The sequence below is a fragment of the Rhea americana genome, unplaced genomic scaffold, assembly GCF_003343005.1.
Source record: "Rhea americana isolate MKP2758 unplaced genomic scaffold, rheAme1 scaffold_17, whole genome shotgun sequence".
Taxonomy (NCBI): domain Eukaryota; kingdom Metazoa; phylum Chordata; class Aves; order Rheiformes; family Rheidae; genus Rhea; species Rhea americana.
In genome coordinates this window covers 2,252,359-2,272,883 of record NW_028185816.1, presented here as the reverse complement: position 1 = coordinate 2,272,883, position 20,525 = coordinate 2,252,359, and the positions used below count along the sequence as shown (strand labels likewise).

The window sequence follows — 20,525 nt, the reverse complement described above, 5'->3', positions numbered from 1 at the left end:
GCCTTACAGATGTAAACACCTACATCTGGAGGACTGACTGCTTTCAGAACAGTTCCCATTGCAGCAAGATACCTTCTTTGTGCCTGTTGTTCACTCAGTACAGTTTGTACTCTTAAAGAGCACAACATGAATTGAAAATATGATCGTGTGGCTAAAATTTAGGCATTTTAAGTCTTCTTTTCATAAAGTCAAAGGGACATGTAGCTGAATTCACTTACCTTGAAAAAACTGTTGCAAGTGAATCCCTTGAATCTCAGCTGGTATCATCAGAGAGAGGCACTAACAAGTTCCTTTTCCTACCCAACACATATTGTACATTATAGAGTGACAAGAAGGATAAGTATTCTCTATATAATTAACATTCTCCTTTGTGGGGAGTTATGGAAGCTACAGAACAGGAACAGGAAATCAGTCCCAGTAAGAGATCAACTATCAACCGAAATAACAGCATTCACTGCTTTCAATTTAAGAACACAAGGCAGAAGCATACAAGATTTGGTGAATTAATTGTGATATTGAACATTTTCCAGAGAGCTAAGGATACTTGTAAGATATAATAGAGTTCAGCCCCCTCATCTTTCATATGGAGGTCAAGTTCACAGAAACTGAGCCTACTGAGCAATTTCTGCCTGCCTTAAAATGAGGAATTGCATGTTGCCAGAACCAGTGTCCGGGGGCTGCTTCTGAGAAATTCAAGTAGTAAAGCACTTCAACAAAGGTAGCTTACCTTGCTGATAGAATCTTGTAAACAAGGAAATGAAAGGGAAAGACATAAAATACCTCTCATGATGAAGACTGTAAAAAGGCCAAAGAATAAAAATTTTAAAAATCTAGCAAACATTTACCATTGTCTTCCCTGCACTCAGACTGCAAAAAACATCAAACATTAGAGTACCAAGAAATGCTTTCATTGAAAAAGTGGTGACAGCATCAACAAAAGGACAGATACTCTGTCACTTATCAACCCACGCTTCATTTTTATAGCCATCTACCATTATTATTTGGCATGCAAATTACTAAGCCACAAAACTATGGACTTAGTTACATACAGGTCACTGGAAATCTAGGCTATGCTATGGTGTTGTTTTGGTTATATTTCAGAAGAGACTTTTATTTGTGTGTGACAACTGGAGTTTTTTGGCCTTTAGTGTAAACATTTCTGGCAATTCTCTATTTTCTGTGCAGACGGAAAAACAGATTATTTTGTAGTTGGAAGGCACCGTTGTTAAGGCTGAACTTTCAAGAAAGCAGGAGGAGCTGCTTTATTTTTTAATTCTGTGCAGTTTTGTATACACCATTCACTCCAAATATTTGATGTTTGCCACACTTGTTATGAGTTTCTCCAGAGAGATGCTGTCTTTTGGCAGCCAAAGATAAAGTTGACTGATACAAATGAGTTGCAGTACCCCAACAGTAATTAACCGTGATGCAATACCCATGCGAAAAAGAGGACTTGAAGAATTAACTGTTGAGTTTTCTTGACGATGCAGCTGCACTTTAAGAGAGAAAGCTCAACCCATCATAGAACTCCATTGTGTACATTAGAGAAAAAAGCTTGGCAAGATACATTCAAGATTTTTGCTAAAGAGATACAAATATTTTGCAAGGTCAAAGGGCACTAAGGCAGGCTGTACTTACTTCCAGAGAAAAGTAGGCAGTATGACAAAGAAACAATATATTTTTTTTAATCTTCATTTTCACACTTCATCATCTAAGAAAGACTGTCTTTTTCAACCTGCTGAACTGATATAAGCCACCCCAACTCTAAGTTAACTTTTACTTAAAAGTCAGTCTATGACAGCCTAATCTAAAAAGTTATCTGTGCTTATGGTTTCAGTGCAGTTCTACAGAAGGCCAAAACTTCTATTTTTAAACTGTATTTTACTATGCTATAAAGTTTTTATACAAATCTTACAGGTCCAAAGAAAAGGAATACTTTTGTAAGAAGACGAACGATTGAAGCAACTGTTTTATAGCACAATATGAAACTTGACACTGTTTTCTGTTGCCAGTATGATTCCCAAGTGAGATGGATAAATTGTGGTCAAGACCTGGACAGGTTAACTAGTGGTCATCAGTGCTGGTGGTACCTTTATATACAAAAAAAAAAAAAAATACTATTGGACAGGGCATTTGAAATTTAATACCAGACATGAAACAAGACATCTGTTGGACTCTCATTTGTTTCTCTTTGAATGGGCTTTAATTGAAAGCTCAGTGAAAAATGCAGGTTACATTCTTAGTATTATCAATAGTTTGTAACAGCAACGACATCAGAACAGTGATGCATCTAATATTTATACACTTTCTAATTTTAGATGTCTAAGAGCAATACATTATCAGATATATATATATACACACAATTTCAAGCAATTAAAAGTAAATAATAAACCCCTCCTCCCAAAACCCTGAAACAATATATTTCCTTACACTAATAATGTCTTTTTCACATATACTTGACAAAGAGTCTTTTTAAGTTACTTATCTTAAGAGTAATCTGTTAATGGAGATCCTGGACCAGCCCCATTAGAGTTAAGTTTTAAGTTTATACAGCTTGCTAGCCACATAACCAGTGTGGCTTTACATTGTAAACAAATCCCAAATGTCTACAATGATTGGAATTAGTTTTGTGTAAAGGAGATCTATACGTCTCATGATGGAATAAATTTAAACCAATACATTTAAAAGAGAGAAAAAGAGAGAGAGAGAGAGAGAATTATTTGACAAACAGATCAGTTGTTGGGATCAATTATGTGATTATTTAAAAAACAAGTTAACTTAATGGTAAGATTCTTATTTTCTGTACAGAGAGGTATTGGTTCATCTAGCTTTAGCTGCTCTAGAAATACGCTCTTTATAAAAGTTTGATTTGTGAAATTCAAAAGCTGAGCTTCCAACTTTAAAAGCTTGCCCGTTAGTAGTACAAGTACAAAGTTTACCAAAAGTATCTCAGATGACTGTTCTGTTGTGGGATACCTACACTACATTTGGAAACTTCAGCATATGCACAAATGCAGCAAGCATAAAGCTTACCTTGAACTGGGACAGGTACCCTACTGCAGGACTGAAAAAGGTACAATAATATGTACCTAGAAAAGTTCAAGTAAAAATTAAAGCAGAAAACTGGAAACAGACATCCAAGGTAAGCGTCATTTATAGTAATATTGAAACTGGCAATCTTGCTCACTTTTTAACAAAATTACAAATAAAAATCTCTTGAAGTTATTGAATAGGAAATTTTGAGTCCAAATGGAAGACAAGGCTGAGCAGAATCCTACGGTTTAGTTAACTTGTGCCAAATGGGTTGCGAAGACAGCCGCAGCTTTCTGACAGGTGATTGAAGATGGCTGAAAAAGTTTGCAGTAGCTCATAATGTCCCATCTGGTTTATTCACTTGTTTGTACTGTCTAAAGGGCCAACTGCAGTTTAGTCATGTTCCTCTGATGCATGTTGTGATGACGAACTAATTCATCAGACCTGGCAAATTTTTTTTGACAGCTGGGCCACCGGCAACTGAAAGGCTTTTCACCTGTTAACAAAACACCCTGTTATTAACCGGGTACAATGCTTGCCTGAGACACTGCTGTTTATTTATTTTCTTTCTGCAGGGTTGTGAGGAGCTAGGCAGAGCTCCAGTAAAGGAACAGCACCCTGGGCTGGCCTGACAGGGTGTGGGAGTGCCCTCAATTCCTGTTCACGTCAGCGCTCCGTGCTTTCCTAGTTCTTCCTCAGCTGGTGCTTAACAACAGCCTTCTAGGTGATTTAGAACATTCTGCAAAACTTCCTTCCTAAAGAAAGGCCAGTACTGAACCCACCATGTTGCCTTGGCTAGACTACGCTCAGTTCTTGAACGAGCTAGTTTAAGACTAACTTGGGCATTCACACAAGCTTCAGTCACACCTTGGAGTGCAGTGCAGACATACTGTTAGTCGCTGCGAAAACTGTCAGTGACTGTTTAGAGCTTGACAGCAAGTCAAGCAGAGTAATTCCAGCAAGTTCAGTAAGTTCCTTGGAACTGCTGAGTGTAAGTGGATGTGGTAGAAGCAATAGAGTTCAGCATGAAGTCTGCTGAACCAAACCAAAAGTTTCCCACTACTGTCAAAATAAAGATTTTAGAGGCCCTGAATATTCAGTATTTTTCTAACATTCCAACAAATATACTCTTCACTAAAAATGAACCCCAACCAAAGCACATAAAATTTTAACAAGAAACACCATCACTGATTTACAGTTTAATCTGCTCTCTTGATTTTCTACAATACTTAAGTGGAATTTCAGGCCGTGTTTCTGATGCTGCAGGAATGCTGATGGAATGCTTTCATTAGCTCAGAGCAGTGCCCGGTGACTCATGTTTCTTTTAGACTTGCATTTTTTTCCACCTTTTTTTTCCCCCTTTTTTCCTTTTTTTTTTTTTTTTTCCTCCTCAAATAGATGCAATACTTTAAAGCAGGTTCAGCTCTGGGCCTGGGCTCTTCCATGCTGTCTACACACCTTTTACTCTCCAACTCAAGACACACTGGAGTGGTATGAGCTCACCCAGCCATCTTCTTCTCTTCTTTGCCTCACACTTTGTGCATTTCACAAACATCCAGATTCAGGCAAAAGGGGATCTGGGATGGGCATAAATGTTGTGTATTTCTGTTTGCAAAATCCCATGCAATAAACAGATTATATAAATGGGGTGGAGGGGTTAAAAATCTACTTTATCCACTTAACATACACACTTGCAAAAGCATCAACCATCTCACATGAGTGCATAAAACAGTATGGGACAAAGATGATATGGTTATGACTACTGATAAGAATAACAGATTGCATAAAGTTGTCTCCTTTCATCTTAGCAGCATTAGCCAAACCATCCTGTGAACTGATGCAAGTTACCTGTTACTGGCTAATTTTTCACTAAACTACCACAGTAAAGGCAGGACAGCGCTGTGCTGCCTTACAAGCAGTTCTGGCTCTCCTCTTGCAACAGAGGGCAGAATCTTTACTAATCTTGCTCTAGGCACAGATTACTCCATACAGCTTCACTGTACAGATATCAGAAATCATATTTCTATTGCTAAAAAAATAGATGTGTGGAGTTTTCTTTTGGTTTTGTTGTTGTATTCTAAAGCAAAGATTGCTATCACAGTTAACTAACTTGCTTGTAGATGCCCTGAATTTGTAGTTTGCCAAATTGTTTTACAGTACACTTAAGATTAGGCCCACAGAAGATAAAAGTTGTGTGCGCTTTGTTTCACCAAGATTTAACATAGAGCAAGTTAACTTAAACTAGATGTTTTGTTACAAAACTTAATGGGTACAGGAGAAAGAGAGGAATGAAGCTATAGGGCAAGCTGGACATAGAATATCCCCAGCCATCACTAGCACTCTTTTCCCCTCAGGGTATGTCTATTTTACAGTCAAAGCTGTATGATGCAGCCGAAATGGCCAACAGCAGCAGAGCAGGGCTGCAGGGTTCTCACACAACCTGAGCTGATGGTGGGCAGCGAGCCCACGTGAAGGTCTGTGCTACGCAGTTATCGGCCCTCAAGCGCAGCGGTTTTCAGCGATGAGTGCAGTTTGGGCTTGGGCCACAAGAAAGGACTAAAACAGAGAGATTAGTTTCACTAGCAAAAAAAGAGACCGAGTTCTTCCCTTATTTAGGTAACCTGGGATAAAACCTTGCTGAAGTCAGGACACTCTGGAGTCTTCGCATGAATTAGTAGATCAGTCAGCAGTAAAATGTGATGGGGAACATAGTTTATCCTGACTGGCTGACGTGAGAAAACCTGCTCACCATTTTGTCTCTATCAGAATATCAGCTCTTACTAATTAAGAAAATATCTTTCTTTGTGCACATGCACGCAGACCCAGGCCCTGCAGCTGAGCATGGGACTCTGGGGAGAACCCAGGAATACAGCCATGCTCTTTACCGTTGCAGGTTGCAGGTGCAGATATGGCCATCACTTGAAGCATTTCTTTGGCTGGATCCACAGAAAGTCCCATTATTCTCAGGTGAATCATGTCCTTCATGAAAATTTCTTATTTATTTATGAAAGTCTTAAACATGCAATTCTTCCACAAGAGAACAAAAGAATACTTAGCAGGGAGAAAAAGATTTTCAGGCTCCTTGTCTACCAGTGCAGAGACACATTTTAAAAGGTTAATCCTAGTATAGATAACACTGTGGCATCTAATAAGAGAGAAGGGAAATTATTTCCTGACAAAAATAATCTTAATTCTTTTTAAACTAAGTTAGCATGTCAAAATGTTTAGTAAAAAAATGACTTGGTAAAAATACCGCGTATGTACTGCGAGGGAATAGAAAATGTTCATAATTGTTCACAAGAACAATTCTAAAGATACAGCTAAAATACAGAGGTTGCTGCAGTTGCTCCTTATTGGTGCTTACATTTATGCGAGTGTAGAATAGACGAAAATGGCCTCCTATTTTTTTCTGTATTTTTATGAAATACTGTGGTTGCTACAAAAAGGCCCTTGAATATTCGAGTAAGTTTTTACTTTAGTGTCTGTCAGTGTGAGTTTGCAAGCGGCACTCTTTTTATCTTCAGGAGAGGAGAGATTACAGTGCAAGGAGCAACAACAAGAGCTTTGCCATGATATCCTGCATTAGGCTCAACTGACACTTAGGGGAAGCATGAGTAAGTATGAATACTTTAGATTACAGACCTTCTGCTGAAGTTAGAATTAAAATTTCTGTCTTGCAGATTTTTGTGGTAAAGCAGTAGATCAGCTTCACATTTGTAGTTGAAACCATGATGTTTTACAATAGTTGACAAAATATATTTTGCCAAGCTGAAATTTCTTAAAACATGATATAAAAATGTGTAGTTTCTAAAATCACCTAAATCCTATTTTGAAAAGTGACTATGACATTTAGGGACTATAGTCATATTGTAAAATCATTGGACTCTGAAATAATTTCTCTAGTTTTGAATATTTAACCCTCCTTAAGAGACTTTCTAATCATTTAATTTATAGTAACATTCATTTAAACATAACAAATAATGAAATATAAATGTGAAGAAAAGTTTACGCACTTGTTTTACCTGTATGAGTCCTGGTATGAGTCTTCAGGTGATCGGATCTGGAGAACTTTCTCTGACAGGTTTTACACTGGAAGGGTTTCACACCTGAAGAGATAAAAGAAGTCTGTGGTCATATTCCAGCATCTTCTGGGAGGATGAATGATATCAGCTATTTCTGAGTTTTCAAAAATCTGTATTTTTTTGTACTAGTTACTGTAACTGCTCCTCCCAGCTTCATGCCTACGCATTACAGACAGTCGTTAATCAGCCTGCCACACATAACCCCTTTGCAACCTCCTTTTCCTACATCTGGGTCTGAAGTATCCAAATTGCACCAGTATAAACAAACACCCACTTACACTGTTGGAGCGAGAGAGCTTTGCAAACTTCAATAATTTTTATCCTATGACTTGGCACTGTTTGCATCATATATGAGCAATACCACATGAGAAAAGTAGAGGTTTAGGAATATATTTTTATATGCTCCCACTAGGCTTTACAACTACTGCTTACTTCACACACTGCATGCAACTCTCAGGGACTGCTTAATGCAGAAGTTCTAGCATGCAATTGTTAATATGTCATCCCAGAAGAGTACCTGTACCACTAGCTTCAGAGACACTTTCTACCTCTAAATCATGTCAATAACATGATTTCAGTGGGATAGAATATCTTTAGCAAGAAAAGTAATAGACATAAATCCACCACATAGCAGCCAGTAGACCAATTGTCAGACCATTCCCGTGAGATATAGGAGATCCAAACTCAATTTCTTCCTTCAGCTCAGTCAGAGGAGTACTCTGAAACCCGTCCTCACGCTTGTGCAGAGTGCCCTTGCGGTTTGACTCCCAGCCAGGAGGCTGGAGTCTGCGTCACCACCTCTTCTGTGACTCTGAGAGTCGCAGCTGTCTCTCCTGTCAGTCTGGATCTCCAAGAACTCCAGAAATGCTGAAATGAGCCATTCTGGTATTTCCAGAGAACAGTGCACGTGCGTACACAAAACAACTTCCTGAATTTAGACGGAACACAAAAAATAGTTTTGGCTGCCTCGGAAGAACACCTCAACCAACCAATCATTCACTGGGAAAGATCATGCAAGCCTAGCTGGGACCCAGATGCATTCACGATTGCTATTGCCTGCTCCACTGTTTGGTTAATGAGTGCTATATACTTCCCAGGCTTTTTTTGGCTAATTACACTCTCTAGTGCAGTCCAGCCAGCCAGGTCTTTGACATTTCTCTCCTTGCTACTCCAAGAATCCCCCTTTAGTCAGCAAAATTCAAGAAAGGCTCAAATCTAAGCTTAAGTGGTTTGTTGAACTGGAGCCCTGGAGCATGTAGCTGTTACGGCTTTTCCTTCACTACTCCTCCTTTCCAAGTGCAAGTGCACAGTAATTCCACCACTATTTCAAGTTAGGCATATGCAGCATCACATATTAGCTTTAGCACACAAACACCAGAATATCAGCCGTAGTGTTTATCAGGTTACTTGTTGGCAATTTTTTCTTACAGAACAGTTTGCTTTTTAAAAATATATTTCCTATATTGGAGATATAGCACAGAGCAGTTTCATTTAAAAAGCTGTTTTAGAAAGATAGCTGTGGGATGAAAAGGTCACATATACAAGCATAATAATGCTAAAATGACAGCAAAAAAACCCAGCTACAATCCACTCCTAAAGCTAAATTTAGGAATAAATCTTTGCAGATAACTCACATACGAAGACAAAATCTAAAGAGTAGACGAACAAACCTGTGTGTCGTCTTTGGTGCCGTTTGAGTTGGTCTGAACGAGAAAACCTTCGTTCACAGTCCTTAAAATCACACTGATAAGGTTTTTCACCTGTAAAGGACAAATAGTTTATTAGAAAATGTGGCTAAACTGGGAATATGTCAACTAGAATTAGAAGATAAAATGCATTACACTGAAAGATTTGATCTTCCTTCCTTTCTAAAGCAATCTAGAGTTAGGCCAGATTCTCATTTGATGTAAAACTATACAATTGTATTAGAATCACTGAGGAAAGGCTGAGGAAATAACTAATTATACTGCATTGTCACAGATCTTGAATCTCTTTGTTCTAAAAAATGGCCTATAAGGTTAAAATCACAAAAATTAAGTTGTATGAACACCATTTTATTGTTTTCTGCTGGAAAAGAACAGAAATGTCTTGTTCTATATTTTGTAGAAAACCTTATTCAGCCCTTTCCACCTGTTTCAGAGATATACAATTTCTGCAAGAAAACAACTTGCAGTTTACTCTAAATTGGATTTGAGGCAAAAACTAAACCAGTGACATCCATGCAGCTGGTAATTTTAACTACGCTAAGTGAGTTAAAAGAATAACAGAGCAAAATTCAGCCACAGAAAAATACACATTCTTCCTCAAAACACAAATGATGTTTCTTCCATAAAGCACCATTAAACAGAATTTCACACACAGCTGCACACTGCCCGCAGGCAAGCCTATGAATTATTCCAAAGCCTAATGTAAATATAAACTCCTCCTCCATCTTCTGTGCTGTTCAGTGGAGAACCTCAGGATATGTTCTGTCTAGGACCAAAAGTTAGCTTCTGATTAAAAAAAAATAAAATCCCTAAAAGCTAATGTCTTAAATGACCATGATTTTCAAAGTGAAGGACTTCACCCGCCACATAAATATGCAAAGAGAAATGCAGCAATCGAAGGACTTGAGGAAAGAAGGAAACACTGCTGGACTGCAGCACACTGTAGAGTTAGGGAAAATCTAGCCAGCTCAAAAAAACTAACTCAGATGCTGTTGCACAAGGAGCTGCATGGCTTTTCAGATCTGATTCTCGTCCAGTCTAAGACCCCTTTACACAACAATGCAGTCCTGCAAGAGCCTAAAACATATACAGTCACACTAATACCTACACAAAGTCTCTTTACAGTGCCACAGCCCTGCACAGAGACCCCCGCATGAGAACTAATGAAACATCTCACTAAAAAACAGGGAGGATCCTAGCTTTTATCTGGAAGGTACACACCAGACCAGCTGGGACCTGCTTTGTCTACTGTGGAGAGCTGAGGTATAAAACAAAGATCCAGTGTGAAGGACCTAAGGAAAAAAGCCAGCTGAAAAAGACAGAGGGTTTGGCTTCTCTGTGTGTATTTTTAAACCCATAAGATTTTCAAAAACCTTCAATGAAAGGATCAGCATTTTTTTTATATTTATGATGAGGAGAAGGTTTTTCTTAGTACCAGTTGCATCTTGAATGAAACTCTATCTTCTGAGGTTACAGCAAAAGAATATGTCTGTGATGCCATGTTAATCTTATGCATAATTTATGTATGGTCTCTCTTATATAAATATTTGCTGGAATTAATCGTTAGAATAATAGGATGTGATAGAATTCAGGGCCTAGAGACATTTCTGCTTTCAAAAAGATTTTTCTGGCCTATCCTTAGACACTATGTAAGTACTATTATAGAATCAACTGAAAGGCTTATTAATAGACCCCTACTATGTTTGCTCAGAAATCTTTCTAGGATACCAGTGCAAACTATTTTAGTTTAAAGCAGAAACCTGATCTGGGTACACAGCATAAGTAGCATCTTAAGAAGAGTGTTCCAAATTTATAATGATGTAGCTAAGATCAAAATTTCATAATAGCAGCTAAATGTGCAAGAACAATTTAAGATCCCGTGACAGTGACCCAAAGGAGTTCTGATTCCTAAACTTAGGTGTGGACAATTTCCACTCTGCTGTGCTTAAGTTATTAACACAAGGGATTAAAGTTGCCACAAGTGTTTAAAATGATTCCCCACACTTTGACCACAAGGAGTCCCTGGGGGCTGCCTGCTTTTTCATTCCTTACTTCCAAGGAATTTAGCCCTTTGGCAGATTTAAGAGGGGAATGTCAGCAGAGCAGAATGCGGTGACAGGGTGATTGTCTCCTAATTGCAATATAAATGCAGACGATAGTTAGGAAGGTATTTGAATAAAACAGTAGAGCAGGTCTGATGGCATGCATCTTAAAGTATTTCTTTAAATACTTGAAATATAATCCTGATTAAATTCGGGACAATTTAACCAATGCATGTATTACGGGAATCAATCTAGTACACTTACAGAGAGATATATCAACACTGCATACAAAACAAAAGCAAATAAACAAACAGAGGCACAATATTTGGGCAGAAATCCTAGTATCTCTTTCCTTCTGCATATTCAATATCAGCTGCTGCCAGGCGAAATACCTGCTGAAAACTACTACAGGGTGACAAGAAGATGCTGAATTAGAAAAACTCTACTGATGCCTCATTAAACTACTATACAGAAAAGAGTCTAGGGCAGTGTCTAATTTCCCACAGATCCATTAGAACCTCTCCAGTAGCAGGCTTAAGCCTCTCAATATATGAAAAGCATCCCAGAATACAGTCACCTTCCTATATGACCATAAACAATTTCAAAAAAAAAAAAAAGAAAAATAGAGGAGATGATGATGAATTTTCACCAGTCCTTTCACCCATGACACTGAGTTTTTTGTGATTATTTGCATTTCTTTACTAAAAGAGAGAACATAAAAGAAAGGCTAAACTTTGCACACAATAAAATAGTCAAGATGGGAGAGGATAGAGGTAGATTTTTGTTATTTAGAAGAATAAAGCTCAGCATTGACAGAGCAAGTGTGATTCAGCCTTTGCATTATTGCAATAAGCATTTTTAATAAAATAAGCCTATTTGCTGAAAGAGGGCTAAATTAAACCAGAGCAAGCTCACACAATTTCTGAAAATCCTACTACTACAGCAGTTGCACAAAATATTCCCCATAATCATTTCATCAAATTAAGGAGCACTGGAAGAGCAAAAGTCTGCTGCTAACAACAAAACATCAGGCAAAGAGGCTGATTTTGAAACCACAGCTTGTAGACTACAAGTCTGAATGAGAATCTGAAGGCTTACCTCTGCTCATCTCACCAACGTTTCTTGTATACCCACTGACGCAAACCAGCACAACCCCTCAATTAGAACTTTACTGCACCAATGTAACATATTTCTGTTCAGCCTGATTTGCTTCAGCAAGGTAAATTGTGTTTCTGTATCTAGCAGAGAGTCTGTATAGGTAAAGTTTTCTATTATCTTCACACAGGGCTTCAAGTATAGAAGGATGTTACTGATGTGCAACTAATCATTTATTTAAATACATAACTAATTTTGTTTCATCCCTCAGAAATTAAAACCTAAGAATGGTCCATACTGGTAAGGCCAAAGGTCCATCCAGCCCCGTAGTCTCCCACCCTGGTTCACCAAAGATGCCCATGGGAGGACAGAACAGGGCAAGTAGCCGTATTTTTTCCTGGATAGTCTCCTAGTATCAAGCAGTCTGTGAGTTAGAGACTTTCGAGCCAAAGGTGACTTTATATTCAACAGTGCTTAAGGGAGTTTCTTTCCATGAATTTGTTCAGTCACTTCTTGAACCCATGTAAACTTACAGCTCCCACAGTATTCTGCAGAATGGTATTCCACAGCTTAACTATAAAGGTCAGTATTTCAAAGCAGCATTAATGAAAGCCTGCTATCCTAGAAGTTACAGCACTAGACTCAAGAGGAGAGCTTGTTCAGTTCCCAGCTCAAACACAAACAAGCCCATTTATCACCTCTATATAAAAAGAATATAGCTCTGTCTTTCATAGGAGTTGTAATGATGAACTGTGCTAATGACTGTAAGGTGTTTTGCCACATAGTGACATATGCCATTGTAAAAGAATATTTGTGTTAGTCAAAGCAAAGAAATCATTATTAGATGATGAGCAGAAAAATGATTATTCGACTGCATTACTTACACCCATGAGAACCTCTGAATTTCACCACCAAGAGCTGAGATGCCAACTGCATAAAGGGTGAACTTCCCGAGTTACAGATTCTCAGTTTTCATTACAGAAGCTTGCACCTGCAGTTGAGCATATTTAGGCTGAAGGATGTATTTTGAACAAAGGCAGATAATATTTTGCCTGCAAAGATGCTCTCTTTGTTAGGATAAATCCACAGTTTTTCCAATGTGTGGTACATTTTTGCTGAAGGCAAAAATGGTGATGTTTCCAGCATACATGAAATTCAGGAAGGTTTAGACATAAATTTGCTTCCACACAGAAATCTTTGAAGTCTGCTAAAGCATAACAACTCACTATATTAATGGCTGTACTTTGAAAAGTTATATGTATTTTTGCATTTCCTTTAGGAGGCCTATTTACTGCAGCAAAATATAGCAAGATAAGAGAAAGCTCTTTTGGTTGTACAAGTTTCAATAAAGGCTTTGTTAACAATTGATAAGCAGCATTGGAGGGTACAGAATGTCAACATATTTCCAGCTAAAGCTATGTTGAAAAAGAGCAATTTTTTGGTAAAAATTGATTACAAAATCCAATTTTGTGTTTTAGAGCCCCATTTGATTTTGCAATACTGCAGCTAGTGAACAGAAGATCTAATGAGACAGTTCTCTGTAAATATCTATGATAGAAAGGAAAAATGATAAGCAGGAGCAAACATTATTCTGTAACAATACTACCTGCTGGTTTAATATTAGATTTATGTAACTGTTTTCAAGTCAAGTGTTCATAATTGAAAAACTTACATACCTAAGAAAGGTGGAAGAGCTTCAATCCCATGAGTCAGTACAGACATAAAAGACATGAGGACTAGTAAAATTTTATTTTGGACACAAAGAGGTATACCAAACGCAACCAGACCATGCTGTACTCTGGCTGCTTTCTGAGAGCAATCCTGACTTTAAACAACTGGCTTGTGAGGATTCCTCTCCATCAAAAACTTGTAATAGAATAAGAGAAATACCCCTTTGTTTAGTAAGAATATTAGGTACTATGTCTGCTAATTATTTTCTGTCTAAGTAAGTTAATTCTACCAAGCCCAATTTGTGTATTTAGTAGTGAACTCTAAAATTAACTTCATGGTATTACTCTAAAGTGGTGTTATGGAGCTAATTAGGTTACAAACATAGAGATGATCAGAAAGCCTAAGAGATAGCCATATAAATTAGTCAGTGCATCCCAATAGCCTCACTCTAGTCATGCTGCTCCCTTACCGATCTCATCATACAGGTCTCTGCAGAATATCTACTACAAATACTCCCAGGCAACATAGTTCACCAAGCACTCCCAAAAACTAAGATTTACAGGCTACGGGAGGAGACAAGAAACAAAGTGCATCATATCCTAATCTCTGTGGCAGCTGGGAACTGCTAGAGTAAAATTTCCAGGTAATAATCATAGGAATAACTAGCACTCATACAACAGGCTGAGGGCAAAAACCTAACTCTCCCTGCCAGTTAGATAAAGAGGAGAAATCCCTTCTGATCCCAAGTCTGAACACATCAGCCAGGCAAGTTAATCAACTACCCAAGCAACTTCCATACCAGCAATGTACTATCTCTCGTTTCCTGTCTTTAGTTGCAACCAATTCCATGGCTTACACAGCAGAGGGAAGCAAAACCCCCGAGTACACCAAGACACCTCGCACATCACCTACCAGTGGAGAAAATATTCCTTCCTGGTCCATCTGGGTTACCAGGGATAGCCCAGTGTCAAATAAATAAGGTACTATCTGCTTTCAAAGCCCCAACCCGTTAAAAACTCAAAACTCCTCTCACACGTTTAGTTTCTTCTCTCTAGATACTCCCTTCTCCTACCATGGGCTCCCCATAACCTTATGGAAAAAATAAATCTAAATTTAAAACCCCACTACTTCTTTGAAAGATGTCCCTGGAATCTACCTCTCAGATAACTAAAAATTTTCTTCTAATTTTTAATCTGATTGGGTTAATTGCTAGTTCTTACCCATTTAATCATACTCCACTATTATTCTCTTATCGAAACAATTGTATATCTTTGATGCTCACTGCAAATGCAGTTTTAAAATGGCATCATGTCCATATTCTCTCTCAATCTGTATTTTGCCAGGCATAAAAGGTTACTTTCTTCTCACTACCTTTTGAGATACATTTGCCAATCCTTTAATCATCCCAGAAAGCCTTCTCTACCCCTGTTCCAGCCTACATTCACCTTTGCTGATCACAGCCGACTGGAACTAGAAGTATCCTATCCCAGAGAGGTCTTAGCAACAGCAACATTTGTATCAGCAGGTACAAATGTATCATCAGCAGATGCAAGCTTTGGGAGTCACCTTGGCCACCTACTGGAAGTACCTTGCAAAGGTTATGGATAAGAAAAAGACTTGCTGCCAACACACAAAAATGTAGTGGCAGAGAGATCTGGGCCCACCTTTACAGAAGAGGTATCTGAGGAAAAAAAACTTTTCTCTTCTACCTAGTTCTACTGTAGTATAAACCAAAAGAGCAGGAGGGGGCTCTTATAACCTCAAAGGGAAAACTTGTTCGAAGGCTGCTAGATGGCCATAGTCCCAATCCTTAACTCTTCTGGGGCTTTTGTGATTCTACATGCCTAGATAGTATGCAACATAATGCGAGAAATCTTCTCCAGTCCAAAAAAAGGGGGGGAGGGGAAGTATTTAAACTCGTGACCTAATCCTAATCACTGATCTTTGTGATGCATCCAGAAATAATACCAGGTAAGCCAAGCAACTAAATGCAATAAAATACAGTACCAGAGCAAACAAATTAAGATTATGATTGCTAAAATACAGAGTAAACGACAGAGGAGGAATGAAAGAAATAGCGATTGTGAGAACAATTCAGAATGGCTTAGGCACATTCAAGAAAAATACTGTTGCTAATGGACTCCCAAAAGATCTCCACATTTTCTTTTGTTTTAAATTTATTTATGGAAAATAGAATAGCATTTTTTCAGACCTAAAGGCTAAATTTTAGTTACAATCTAAATTATCTTGAACCTGTAACCTGAGCAACACTGAAGATGTCCATCTGAGTATTTTGTGACTTGCACATTCAAAAACTATTTGACAGCTTTCTAGTACAAAGGAGCAGACAGAGGTGCAATCGACAGTCAGCAACATATACTCTCCAGAGACAGCAGCAAAAACAGACTGCCTCTTGAGAAACCCCAGTCATATATTAAATATTGAAGGAAGACCCCAAGGTAAAATTATTTCCACATTCTGTCATATTCATGGCTAACTAAACACCCATATTTACAGATTTGATTGCAGATTTAAATCACAGTACCCAGAAAACATTGTCTAAATAAAAATATGATAGGCAATCCGCAAAAAAATGCAGAAGGAACATATCTAAAGATGTATCACAATTATAGATTTCCAAACAGTTACAAATCTTCAAATAGGAAATGATTCAATTTATTCTTCTGCAAAGTAGAGCAGTGTATTGTATTATTTCCACATTTTGAGATGTAACTTGTATTGCCTGAATTCAAAGAGACCCCAGACCTTAGCCTACAGATCTTCAGCCTCAATTCTTCATGGAAACATCCCAGAGAAAGGAAGCGCATTCTCCAGTCCCCACTTCCCCACTCCTAACCATAAAGTTGCTTACAGAGAGACAAGAGGTCTGGGTTCCTCTTCCAGAGGAAACTTCACAACATGAAACTTTCAGTTAAACCCTGAAATATTCTCTAAAGAGTGAAAGAAGGGAGGAGGAGGCGATCTACTTGCTGTCAGTGCTGCTCTGTGTTTCTCTTCCTTACTAGATTCGCAGAGAATCTTCTGCATCCAGAAGAGGAGCTGCCCAGATGCCAGAGCACGTACATACCTTGTCTGACAGATTCACGCTGCCCCCAGATTGGCAGATCATTTCTTGCACTTTGTGCCATTTTAAAATCACCCTACCCACTTTGCTGTCCAGTGTTGTAACGCAACTTACACCAGTCAATGCTGACACTTACCAGTGTGCTTTCTGCTGTGCATCTGTAAATGGGACAACTTAAAGTATCGCTTGTTACAGCCAGGGTATGCACACATGAAGGGACGTTTTTCATTTGTCTCACTTGCTGATCGGACAATAGCTGGAGCTACTCCTGGCACCCGTCGGACATCCTACAATGACAGAGACTTGCTGATGCAATGCATAAATTCTCAGGCTTTTGGTTATCATATTCAAAGGCAAACAGTTAAATGCACTTCTCCATGACAGAGAGATACTTGAGTATAGCACGCTGCAAACAGGCAAGTTTATTTTATTCTTCATTAACAAAGTACAACTTTGGTATACCTTATTCTGTTCTTTGTAGAGTATTCAAATTATGTGAAGGTGAAACATAGTGAATTCTGCTTACTAAATTCCCTCACCAATATTTATATGTAAGATTAAACAGGCCACATTCTGACATCATGTATGATCACACAGTCCTGGAAGAACACTCATTGGCACATGAAATAATTTTAGGCTTATACCAGTGAGAGAGATAAGAGCATGAGCCAGAGTAACATTCTGTTCTTTATATTAAACTTTCTTACTAAGTTAAAGGACAGGGATAACAAGATATTGGGTTAAGGCAAATTGGTAAAAAAAACAGAACAAGAAAATCTGTCTAGGTGGAGCTGGTTCAGCCTTAAAACAGTTTGGCTACTGTCACAATGTTCTATGAAAAATGATCATCTCCTGGAATAATTAACTTCCTTAAACAACATTAACTGCTTAGTTCTATTCACTCAACAAGAAGCTGGCTCACACGCCTATTTCTGAGAACTCGCTACTAACTAACTAATTGTTAAACCATACAGTAAATAAAAAAGTAAAAAAAATGCTGTCTAAAAATGTTCCCATATGTCAAAAACATAGAAGACAGAGCAACAGAAAAGAGAAACATTATGTAATGACTTTGCCATAAGTTTAAAGAAGGTATATTTTTACAATGTTGTTTATCAATGCCCTAACTCCACAAAGGGAGAAAATTAACTCCCATGAATGACATTTTCCTTCCAAATGTTTACAAATTAGTCATTAGGACACAATTGCTTATTATATTTTCTTTTAAGGAAATACATTCAAATTAGTAAAGCTTCAGAAATCCCTGAAATCAAAATGTCATCTAACACTTTTTATATACAGTACTGGAGTTAAACCACTGCAACCACAGAAGCCTTACGTGGCAAAAGTGACTGCAGCTAGGTGGTGGACCTTCTATTTTGGACCTTTCCAAGAAGCTGATAAGGAATATTGCCTGACAGATGTATCTTAAATGAGAAATAAACAATTTTAAATGGCCGTGTCAGAAAGCAGTCTTACATTATACTTTAATGAAGTCAGGACACATGTTATTTCAAGCATTTCTTGCTACACAGGGAAACTGCAAATCAAGGGTGGATTTATAACTACCAGTGCAGTAGTAAACAAACATTAAAATCAGGCAGAAGTTTACTTCCCTATGAAGAACGCCCTACCATACTCACTTGTATGCCTCTAAAAACTCCGTGGGTGTGTATTCTGTATTGGGCCCCACAGCTGTATAACATAGGAGCACTGTGGTTCTCATTTTCATATCCTGCTGTATGGCTGTAAATAAAGAGGGGAATAATGGAGAAATGAAATAGTTTTCAGTACTCAGCTCCATGTGAGAGGTTTCATTTCTTAAGTTGATGATAACATATGCAGAGTTCACTTTGTAGCCAGGATATCCAAGTTTAAGCGATATTCACCAAAAGAAGCCTGCTCTACCCTTGTGTGGGTCCGCTCCCTTCTGGCCCAATGCACTGACTCCATACACACATCTACTGGTGTCCATTAACAGTCTAGAAAAAAAATACTGTCATAATTTAGACTCTGATGCGTTTCCACAAAGATATTAGGTAAGGGGAAAAAATCCACATAGCAGCCTAACTGTGTCATGTGCACATGTACACATTATTTATCAGTTAAATGTGGGGCTGCCTATTGCTAATATCTTTTGGAATGAGCAAAATGCCTGAAGTTTCACATTAAGTGCAGTGGATTTTTGTCAGCACCTCATGACTCAGATATTACCAGATACTACCAAGAAAGTGATGACATTTATAAGAATAGTAGTCATGTACTCATAAACAGAGATTATAAATCAGTGTCCAAACTATTTATCCCACATATCAGTGTGCAGGATGCACTACAGATTAACCCTTTATTAAAAAAAAAAAAAAAAAAAGACTCTTCCTACTGGTTATGAATGATCAAGACTCCTCATGCAGCATCATGACAACAATTGTAAATATGTGTAACTTCTGTGGTGTGTGGGGGATGTCACAACTATATGTTTATCTGATTACACTTATTCTTCAAAATCCCACTTTTTGCTCTCCAGAATGTTAAAAACATTGCTGTATTCCCTGTGCGCAACTTTCTTGATGTCAAAATGATGTAAATAAACTTTAGCTTTTAAATTAGTAGCCACATGTATTAATACACACTGGCAATGGTGAGCACTCGTATTTTACACTGCACTAGAAATTAGAAAGCCCAGAACAAAGCCCAAGGGCACACAGCTAGGGACAAAGATGGATACATAGGATGTTATCCTAGTCTTTGCCAAATGCTTGCAATAATAATTCTAGGGGGTCCCTGAGGCCCAGACTCTCATTTCACTGGTCGTTTCTTACTTTTCACTCACTCTTCATGTGCAGAATAGAATTACAAGGAGCAAATTGTTTTAAACCACTGAAGTGATTTGCAGACCAGCCAGTGGAACTGGAACGCAGGACGTTTAATGTCTAAGCGGTTTGTGAACTTCACCAAAAAGGAGAGGAAGAGTTTTTGCGAACAGCTATTACCGCAGCACGTGGGCCACATCCGTCACTGTTAGCCCACGTACCAGTTTGCTGGCTGCCACCTCACAGCTGTGCTCCTTCGGCTCAAGTCCTTGCTGCTTAAAATACTAGATGAAAGGCACAAGTGCACACATGCACCACTTAGATTTCACATCCCATTTCTAAGGGCAGCTTCCACAAGATTCAGAGATCCGCTCCGCAGCCGTTTTGCCCCAGCTGTGGAGGCAGGAGCGCTGCGGCTGTAGCCCCACCAGCAGCCATAGCGAGCCTCCTGGAAGGCAACTTCCACTTGCACGTGTTCAGCAGGATCTGACCTCGCGTCTTTGGTTGGGTCAGTCGGCAGAGCCAAATGACACAAAGACCTGCTTTCCAGCGATTCACTGACAGCCACCATTTTCCTATTTCTGGCCAGCTACAACTTGTCATGAATTCGCTTCAGTTCCTCCTACCCAGAGAAAGGATCAAAGGCTGCATCCTTCAGGAGAAGAAGGCTGCATCCTTCAGGAGACTCTGTGCTCTGCTCATTTCACTCTTGAGTGGCAAACGGGAGATCATAATGAAACAAGCTACAGGATGGTGGCGAGAAAGTGTCTCTGATCTGTGGCATTATCTGCAATAGTAGAGAAAGGAGGATACTATTATCTGATTTAAAGGGATTAATCTCTTCTCTGGATATGTACCAGGCCTAACTAAATGGAGTCTCCTTTTGTCTCCTAGTAGAGGGTCTTTTGTCCCCTAATATAGGCAACAAATTACCATTTTCTCAGCTCAATTTCTCCATTAGTGTTGAATTTTCCTCTCCATATAAGAGCAGCAAAGTCCAT

At 38.5% G+C, this 20,525-nt stretch overlaps 1 protein-coding gene across 1 annotated transcript in view; it reads right to left on the bottom strand.

The window, feature by feature from the left end:
- Positions 1 to 2,180: 2,180 nt before the first annotated feature.
- WT1 (WT1 transcription factor) overlaps positions 2,181 to 20,525 on the bottom strand; it is a 42,876-nt gene continuing 24,531 nt past the window's right edge. The window contains exons 5-9 of the mRNA XM_085300980.1: positions 18,358 to 18,460; positions 16,851 to 17,001; positions 8,786 to 8,875; positions 7,056 to 7,139; positions 2,181 to 3,529 (exon numbers count right to left, since the gene is read on the bottom strand). Coding sequence (XP_085157106.1) covers positions 3,408 to 3,529; positions 7,056 to 7,139; positions 8,786 to 8,875; positions 16,851 to 17,001; positions 18,358 to 18,460 — 550 coding nt within the window. The 3' untranslated portion in view covers positions 2,181 to 3,407. The remainder of the gene's footprint in view (positions 3,530 to 7,055; positions 7,140 to 8,785; positions 8,876 to 16,850; positions 17,002 to 18,357; positions 18,461 to 20,525) is intronic.